This window comes from Odontomachus brunneus, unplaced genomic scaffold (genome assembly GCF_010583005.1).
Source record: "Odontomachus brunneus isolate Ranch 3 - 2012 unplaced genomic scaffold, Obru_v1 Obru_scaffold_033, whole genome shotgun sequence".
Taxonomy (NCBI): domain Eukaryota; kingdom Metazoa; phylum Arthropoda; class Insecta; order Hymenoptera; family Formicidae; genus Odontomachus; species Odontomachus brunneus.
The window spans coordinates 818,126-828,180 of record NW_022639483.1 but is presented as its reverse complement, the minus strand read 5'-3'; the positions used below and the strand labels follow the sequence as shown (position 1 = coordinate 828,180).

Below are 10,055 nucleotides of genomic sequence, written 5' to 3'. Positions count from 1 at the left end.
ATATATATATATATATATATATATATATATATATATATATATATATATATATATATATATATTCTACAATATATGTATACTCTATATATTTTTTTTATTTATATATATATATATTTTTTTTTTATTTAAATATTTATATTTAAAGATCAAAACAATAGTAATATTCAGAATTGTCAATATTATTAATGCCCAGGCATTGGCACTTTTACCTTGCGCGTTTTTTACGTTCTCATCTAACTAATTTGCAACTAACGACGTTAATAACTACTAATAGAACTAACGAAGAGTCCTCAATTTGTATTCAGTTCAGTTTCCGCTCGAGTCGTATAAAGCATCGCCAAGCAAAAGTACCGCGATATAACCCGGGTTACGACTTTCTATCTGCACGCGGTACACCCATTGCATATTCATATACAAGCGCAATCGTACTTCCCCGCGTCAACATTTGGCGAGTCTCGACTCTTTTGTCACGACTGGACACTGCAAATGCATGCCCACACACATTGCGATCCCTAAATATTTTATTCTCATAACGCGTTTCGCATTCCTCGTCGGCGCCCTTCCTCCTGACGAATAAGAGATTTCTCGTAAAAAAGAGAGATAGTAGCACAAAAAAGAGAGATACGAGATGCTGGAATATATCGTAAGAGCGAAAAGCTGTCACGTCACCCTGATTCGTTTCAGCTTCTCGGGCAGATTCCAAGTTACTCGCGGGCGGAGAGACACGAAACGGCGTCATCGACGTGTGAAGGTATGCCGATGGAGGTCGTTAAGAAACCGCGCTCCCGGCTTTTCGTCGCGGGCTCGCGAGATGCTGCATCACGCGGCATCCCCGGCAGCTTCACGTTTCGCGCGTAGTCGCGATCGATGTCGCCGCTGAATAGAAATCGAAAGATTTTACGGCACCTCCGTGTCTCACGGCGCCGCAACGGGCACGACTTTATGACAGTCCTCCTCTCTCTTACCGCCGTCGCGCTTCGACTCTCTTCGCCTGCTGCTTCTTCTTCTTCCTCCTCCTTCTCCTGCGTCTCATTTATTGGCCATGTCCTTTTACGACTACATTCCAGCGTGCCCGCGTATCGGAAAGTGCGCGTTTCGTGCACGGCGGTTTCCCCGAAGTGGATTCGGGACTCGCCGAGACACGCGAGATATCGCCGCGGATGACATAGAATTCGTGATAGCTCCGATCCGGTGTCTCGCGAAAAAATGTCGAAAATATCCAAGCGCGAGCCAGAAGGAGATAGGGAGGGAGGTAATTTCGAAGAGACTCGCACGTAAAAATGTAAAGAAGTAACCTCGTCGATACGCACTGCGCGCATTCACCGAGAGCTGACCGGATCATTTCGGTCCGCGATGCGGAGGTAACCAGAGTGACGAGAGATGAACAGATGAGGAGAAAAGACTCCGAGTGTGAAATTAATCGATATCACGCGGCTGCTTCTAAAAGTGGCGGAGAGACAAAGTGTTCGATTGTACAAAAAGAGTCAAACACGACAATGAAGCGTAGCAGGTGGCTCGCTACCTGCGAGCTATCGCAATCGGCGAAATGACGTGTTCGACGGCGAACGTCCCGTGCACGTAGCGACGACGAATATCCGCCGATACGGTCTACGTGACGCGCGTAATTAAGAGTGCCGCTCAGCCGTGCACCCTCCCGCGAAAACCGCCGCTATTTTCCGCTATTAGATACGCTAATTATCTCGGGGCAACGGATGCAACGCGACCGCGCCACGCCGTCGAAATGCGAGGAAAAAGAGCCTTAAGAATGGAGGCCAGCAACAAGTGAGTGTCCGCGATATCGCGTCGTGTTCCCACCACTCGGGATCGACTCGAGAGACCGCCTGATCGGAAGTTATTAAGAAAGCCCAGCCCGTTCTCAAAAGCATCGAACGTCCGCGGTCAAGAATCGCTACCTCTCGGGGTAAATATGTTTTCGTTATGGCCGAAGACGCGCGCCCAACAGCTGGAGCAGCTGCTTGCCGCTTAAGGCTCCCGGTTCCTCGCCACGGAACTCATGATCGATGACTTCAGAAGCGAGGAAACGCATGCCCAAAATTCTCGCCATTCTCGAGTGATATTTGTACGAAGGAGCACTCGAGATCGCTCGAGCACGCTTGTAACATACTCCGAAAATCATCCTTTTCCTTTGACAGCCAATAAATAGTTGTGAAATTGACGTGACAAAATCATGAGAAAAGGTCAGAGAGGAGAAGACTGCATGCATGCCACGTGAATTTTGCAGCTATTTATTGACATTCAAGGGAAAGAATAATTGTCGGGAAGCATTTTTGCACATATCATTCAAGTATCTTTTTATTTGGCATGCTAGAATTTTCAGCTTGTCATTTCTCGTCTCTGACGTCACGATTCAACATGGTCGCGGCGAACATCCAGAAGTCTTAAAGCTGCTGACTCTTCGCCGCAAAACACTTGACGGCAGAAGCGAGACAATGTACACCCAACATTCTTGCGTACAACATTTTTAGATATAATTGCGGTCAAACAGGTATGATAATTTTTGTATTATGTTTGAAGGAAAAATAATTTTCCTTTGTTAATCAATAATAATAATAACAAGATATTCATATGTAAGAATACTTGAAATTCCTTGAGCATACTTGCAAAATGCCCGAGGACTATCCCCTTTTTCTCTTGCTAGTCAATAAACAGTCGCAAAATTTACGTGACATGCGAATTTCTTTAATCTACCTTTTCTCATCATCACGTTAATTTTGCGGTTATTCGTTAACTGTTGAAGGAAAAAATAGTTTTTGAGGCACATTTTAATATATTATTCAAATAAACCGTTTTACTTGCAAATGGCACGCAAGGACTTTCAGTATGTCATTTCTCGCATCTGACGTCATGAGCTAATATAGCGAGTGCTCAGAAACCTTAGATCCGTGAGAAAGGGATGAGTTCTATCTTATCGCGAGATAGACGCATACGTCGTTCGTTAGTCAGCTAGTTTGCTTGTTCGTTCGTTGTCAAAATCCAGATCGTCGCGACGAGCTGGGAGCGAAGTCGAAGAAGTAGGGAACACTTGGTGACTCCGGGATATCTTCCCGCGGCTCATGACGAGCAGTAATCTCGGCGCAGTTTCAAGCGAGATCATGAGCGACAACAAGGTGAAAGTCGTCGCGGTGTAAACTCGACTCGCGCGTGTCTCCCCGACGACATCCGCGGACTCCTGCGCGAGTCTGCGCTGTAGCTGCGCAATAAAACGGATAGACAGATGACAGATAGAATTTACGGTCGCACCTCTCTATGTGTGTATGTGTGTGTTAGTCGCCTCGCAACATGGCGGATGTGAATGTGTGGTGGCAAGAAGAATGAGAGAGTGTTAAAAGACTGCGAGAAAAGAAAAGTACGCGACTCGGGGATGGCGAGGAAGAGATGCGGATAGACAGGTCCCGGTGTTTTGTCGTGTTCTGGGTGGAAACGTTTTTTTTTTTCATTTTTATACCGTGGGAGAGCTATGAGGATAGTGGTAAATGATTACAAACGAGGAAGAAGTCGAAGGTGATAAAGGGGAAGAGGAGGGTGTTCGGGACTTCGTCGTTGACTTCGACGTTGACGAACGTCGTAGGACGAGCGATCACGCCTCCTCGTCCCGTGCGCGCGCGTGCGCGTGCGATATATCATTTTTAATCCTGCGGATATATATGTCGGCGTGTATATCGGTGCTGGGCACTTTTTTCCAGGTATGCCGGGAAAGAAGAACACGATAATGTATCAGTGCTGCCCGGAGCCGTACGTCGACGTCACCTTCACGATACAGATACGCAGGAGGACCCTCTACTACTTTTTCAACCTGATCGTGCCCTGCGTGCTGATATCGAGCATGGCCCTATTGGGCTTCACCCTGCCGCCCGATTCCGGCGAGAAGCTCACCCTAGGTAACGTAACTCGTAGCATGCCTTGCCTGCACACCAGCCAAACACACCTCTTCCTTTCTTTTCGGTTGATTCGTTGTAAATTGTTACTGTTACACACGATATGTAATATATACACGATGTCGTGCAGTCTTCTTTTTTTTTCATTTTCTTTCGACCTAGAGTCCACTTAGAGTTCGACTTAGAGTCTAGAGGCTCGCGAGAGACACGTAGGTGTTTTTTAAGGGCGCGATGGAGTCGCGCGTAAAATTCCCGATTAGCTAAGACCGTTTTTCTTCTTCTGTTTTGGACAAAGTTCAGATTCTCTTTCGATTAGAAGGTGCCGTCACTGTACACCATAAAGTCAGAGCTTGCGATTAGTCCACCGAGGATATCCTAGTTTGTACGTTCACTGCAAATTTCTTCCTTACTAATAGTCGTTACTTAAAGACTGCCTCACGTAAGAGATGCTCAAATTTCAATTTAGACTCGTGCTAATGATTGTTACTTGAAACTCGTCTCAAATAAGATACTCAGATTTCAATTCACAGCTAAATGAGAGTTCTTTAGTTGAATCGCGACTACAGATACAAATGTCACATAAATCACGATTTAGTTAAAAAACTTGGATCTAACTCCAAATGAAAATTTGAGTATCTCACATGAAACAATTTCCAGTGACAGCTATTATAGACCTTAAATCTATATTAACAGTCGTCATCTGAAACTTGTCTCAAGTAAAAAACGCAGATTTGAATTTCAAGCTAGATCTGAATTTTCCAGTTGAGTAATTCGCGATTGCAAAACGTTACGTGTATCATAAAGTATAACGGAAAAACTCAATTTCAACTCTAAATTCAGATCTGCGTATCTTACGTGAAACAAGTAACGGCTATTAATATGGGTTCGTATTAATAGCCGTTACTTGAACTTTATCTCCAATGAAATATTCGTATTTCACTTTAAAGTTAGATGTGAGTTTTTCAGTGAAATCGTGATTGCAAGAATAATGTATCACGTGTATCATGCAACTCAACTGAAGAAGTTCAAATCTATCTTTAAGCAGAAATTTGAGTGTTTCACGTGAGTTACAAGTAATAACTATTAACACGATGCAACGACGCATTAAGAACTGAATTAAGAATTCTAATTCTCTGACTCAAAATTCAGACCTGGGTGTCTCGCGTGAGACAAGTTTCAAGTAAACGGCTGACAATCCGGGCCATAGAAATCTCTTTAGCTTAGCTCTCATGAATCATGGCCGCGATTAGCGAATGACACTCTACGAACATAGCTGTCGGATTTACCTTGCCCCTCCAACCGCCCCGAAGGGGACGGATGCTTTTCGCCGTGACGCTGTATATATTACATATCCACACGCGTGTTACGTCTTTACTTTCCTGTAAGTACTTTCCGTTGGTATACTTTATACTCTCGGCGCCACTGCTGACTGTCCTACGTTTGTTTCGTTTTGACGACGAAAAGGAAGTAGTAGCCAAGATCGACTGTACCTCGATCACGGACGACCAAACGACGTCGCGCGATGTTTCGGGCGAGAGCACACTTGTGTGCCACGAATATATCTATATAGGGACTCCATTACTTGTTCTCCTCTCACGAACCACCCGCACTTTTTCTCCAGCCGCGTCGTCGAGTCCCATGGACCGGGCACTCGACGGCTCTCGAGAAAGTTCTCGCTCCCCCGGACATACTTATCATCGACGACGACGCGATGCGCGTGCGCTTTCACTCGCGTCGATTAATCGAGCACACACCTTCGCAATTACTATCGAGAAGCAGGAGTCTCCGTCGTCGCACTATCGTCCTTGAAGTGGGAAAGGCTTCCCCTTTCCTCTCGGACGACACTTTCTCGTGAACGTCTCTGCTTCAAGCGGAGGCTCATCGATTCCAAGGTCCCTCTCGTTGCGTCAGATCATCGTCAGATCTCGGCTGATCATTCAGCCGAGGCTCCATTCGCGCGATCGGGTCATCAGGCTCGGGGAACTCGAGAATCTTATCATCGTGCGCGAACAACAGGGAGCCCCGAGAGCGCTCTCTCTCTTCGCATCAGCCCGAGCGGAGGATGGGGTGTCTTTCGTCACGATATTTGTTTCTCACCGCTGCGCGCGGATAAGGTCGCCTTACTACGTGTCGATACCACTGTGGAGCGTTCCTCGCGCAGCAGACGCCGGCACCGCCGTCGATGCGGTCGCCACGTCGCCTCGTAAAATCGCAATATCTACGGGGATGCGCCTCCTCGGAGGTCTCGCGGGCTTATGCTCACGCTTACGTTTGCGAGAAGGGTCGTTCGAGGAAGAGTGCCGCGTGATTTGAATTTTGGATACGTTTCCCGGGCCGTACGGCGCCGTACCGTTAACCTGCGAGGGCGCGTCTGCATGTTACATGCTGCACCGCGTATCTCGACATGTAAACGCCGCAGACGATGCATATTTCAAGGGCTCGGGCCGGAATAAGCCTCTCGAACGGCTCCTCCGGTCCTGCGGCGGCGGGAGGCTGCGTGAAATATTGCCAACGTGCTCCTCAAGTTCGCGACGAGCCGAACGCGCGCCTCAAAAGCGCTGTGTATCTTTATCGACGAGCTTCCGTTCGGAGAACGGGACGTTCCGCGAACGGCCGCTAATCGACAGGCTGTTGATCCCGAGGGGACACGATCCCCCCGTCGTAATTGGAGACGAAGAGTCGACGGAGCACCTCGCGGAGCTCCTCGATTATTCAAGGTTAACGCTCGAATAAAACCTACCATCGCAACGCGCTCTCCGCGGCCGCCGTTGGCTCATCTTGTGCGCGGAGGCGCCGAATGAGCCGCGCGCAAAATGACACCCGCGTTCTCGTGAATATTCATGCCGCACCGACAAATCCAATCTCCAACTCTCGACGGTGCATCGGCGGACGGAGAGAGAGACGGTGGGCGGGATGGGCAAACGGCTCCTCCGTCCCTCCGCTCATCCGTCGCCGAGTTTTTGACGTGTCGGAAGTAATGGGATCTCGCCCCGAGGGGGTGCTCCGCGTAATTTCTGCAGTAAGATTGCGCGGGACCGCGCGTTGGCGCGATCCGAACGGATAGTCATCTCCCGTCCGATTTCTCTCCGGCGCGGACGGAGAGAAGAGTTTTTCTTCCCGCCCCTCTTCTCGCGGAGATCGCTTGTTTTCTTAGCTCCCGCCGTTCACCTAGCCGCGGCGGGCGATTCCTCGAGAGGGTCGAGCTTCCGCTCGAGCTTCTTTCTCTCCCGGGGCGCGCCGGGATAATTCCCGTCTCGTATCTAAGGCAATCGACCGGCCCGATAAAATCCGACACACCGGTGGCATCGCGGCACGGGGATATTAAAGAACCGTTCCGGAGTCGATATATCGATTCCGATTGCGAGCAAACTCGTTCCGCAATGTACACTGGGCCCCGCCACTCCCCCCCGCGCGCGCCCTCATGTCGCCACGTGACCGTGTTGGCCGTCCAAATCGTTAATTCTCGATATGCTCTTGATGATACTCCCTCCCCCCTGCTCATTCACTACTAATACCGCTCGCTCGTTCATTCGCCCCTTCTCGCGAGAAGGAGAGGAAGAGAGCGAGTTATTTTTCGCGCGGGATTTCGTCGGAAATGCACCTCTGTAATTATGATGGATTCATCGCGAATCGTGCCGAGTTCTTCCATACACACACACATACATACATACAGCCCGGCTGCTTCTTCCCATTTGTCATATTTAAGAGAACTTCCAAAAGCTGCGGCAATCACCGGGCGATAACTCTGTGCGGAGATGCTATATTTTCCCATTAATTTTTCCTCGGAGACCCAACAAACCCACCTGAAACTCCCACTCGTACAAGATACAGGTGCAAGAGCGTGCGGGTGTTACGACAAATTCGCGCGCTTTATTTTCAATTTAATTCGTCCCGGCGAAACAAATAGCACACTGTCACGTGCGCGCGCGCAAGGGAGAAAGAGATTGAAAGTGAGGGGAAAAAACAGGAAAAGGATGCGTCCTCATTGCGTTATTTTCTATATCTCGCGATGTCGAGGGGAAAAAAATATCGCCAGTGACAGTCTCACTTTGGCAGGTCATCTCGTACAACGTGGGCGGGGGGTTTGAGGAATGACTTTTCCGTGCGCGGCTCGCGAGAATTGAATTTCCCTTCGGGTGCTCCGGGGAGAACGACAGGCCAGAATCGATGTCGAGGCCGATCCGTCCCGTCGTCGAGCTTGTCCCCGGCAGAGGCTACTCTCGACGGGCGTAACGCCATTAGCGTTACGGACGAGTTGGACACATCATTTTCGAATGACTCGCCAAATACATCGTAAAAACATTTCTCCCCGCCGCCTCTCCCCCGCCATAAGCAGGTTGAAGCGCTGGAGTCGATGTCGACTTAGCAAATAAATGCCAGCCAGATTCACTGATTCGGTTTTACTGCGCGACGTCAATGAGTTTCAATTAAATTGCGCCATAAATTAAATTACGAAGAAAGAATTCACAGTCCCAGAGAGCCATCCTCTGGGACACTCGACCGGTCAGGATATGAATTATACAGGATGTTCCAGAAGCATCAGACTTAATTAATTCTTTAACTAACTTAAAGTGGATTTTTTGCCGCTAATATATCGAGACGCGTCGATATCTTCCGAGACTCCCTTCTACCCGCTCCGTCATGTCACAGAAATTAAATATTCTTCGTGAGAAAAACTGAGGGAAACACAATTAAGCACTGATGCCTTATTATTCGCTTAAATTCGAGTAAGCTAAATACCTATTTCCGATATTTTAAGTCGGGACTTAACTATCAAGATACGAAATACACTGAATATCGAAAGAACGCAACGATTGCACCAACTTGCTTGCAAAATCCGTGAAAAATTGAGTCCGAATTGGTCAAGTAAGCGACATTTCCTTAATATTTTCTTAAAGATTTCCGACAATAATTCAGTTTCCGAGCAGTTGAAATGTAGTACGATACTTTCGGAACACTCTGTACAATACACACGACCCCACGCATTCGCTGACTTCAGCGTAATAAAAAAAAACGAAGCCGTCCAGTCAAACGAGGGTGCATTGCAGCGGAGAGTTGTCGTGTCGCGTCAGCGATTGACAACTTTATTATTCAGCGGCTCATAATTTTTCGGGAAAAGCCAGCGAGAATCAGCCGTGACACCCTGTCGATGCCGAAGGGACAGGAAGCGAACGCACTCGTGGCGCCGAATGCACCTCGTAAAAGCGAAAACGCGCGCTCACGACACGCACACATGTCTACTGCGCTCTCGCGACCTACCGTGCTCAGAGAAAGAGTCATGATAATGGCAACTTTACTGTTCGACAGCTCTACGAATTTTGTGTGCAGAATTAACATATCGCAACTAAAACTGTAGTTGCAACAGCTGCAAGTTAGTTTATTGAACTATTCAAGCAAAAAAATTTTTAAATCGTCTTGCTCCAGTCACTGGCCCAGATGTTGGCCAGTTTCCATTGACTAGGATACATTAGACTGTTCCAATAAGACGATACTGATCAGTACTTCTGGGCCAGTTGCTAAAAACCAGAAAAGAAATGGCGACTAAAAATAAAGCAATTATCTAAAAAAATGAATGAATTTGCACGTAAAAAAACTCTACCTTCTGAAACACGAGTTTCACGAGAGCTATTTTTTCATATTAAATAACAAAATATAATATTTTTTATATGTGCGTTGTGACTACAAACAATGAAAACTGCTCGACAGAATTTTTTGCAGAAAAAATTTGGTTAGGAACTTTGGCCAGGAACTAACTAGTTTTACCGTTCAGTCATTGTTACAAAACATTGTCTAAACTGGTCAAAAAGTAATCTGACTAGAATTTCTGATCGGTATAGAAAAAGAAGTCGCTTTACTTGGAAACTATACATGTAGAGTTTTACATGTAGAATTGTTGAATATAACACTGCTGAAGCTTCAGTTGCAATGAAAAACAGTCTATACTCAACCATGTACAATTCCTCATACAAAACTATAGTTGCCGTCTGTATAGTTGCCACCGTCATGTTTTTCTCTAAATGCGCCGAGAGAGCCATGAGTCGACGGGAATTTACGTTTATCCATCCGGCAGGTAAATTCCAATATTTTCGATGCATCACGAACGCCCTCGCGCGGAAGCTCTCTCTCTCTCTCTCTCTCTCTCTCTCTCTCTCTCTCTCT

The 10,055-nt window shown here is 47.2% G+C and overlaps 1 protein-coding gene across 6 annotated transcripts in view; it reads left to right on the top strand.

Annotated features, from left to right (window-relative positions):
• The window catches only part of LOC116843446 (neuronal acetylcholine receptor subunit alpha-7), a 359,573-nt gene that overhangs the window by 222,442 nt on the left and 127,076 nt on the right, over nt 1–10,055 (top strand). For all 6 annotated transcript variants that reach the window (XM_032813838.1, XM_032813834.1, XM_032813839.1 and 3 more), the window contains exon 8: nt 3,705–3,899. In XM_032813838.1, the coding sequence (XP_032669729.1) occupies nt 3,705–3,899 (195 nt within the window). The remainder of the gene's footprint in view (nt 1–3,704; nt 3,900–10,055) is intronic.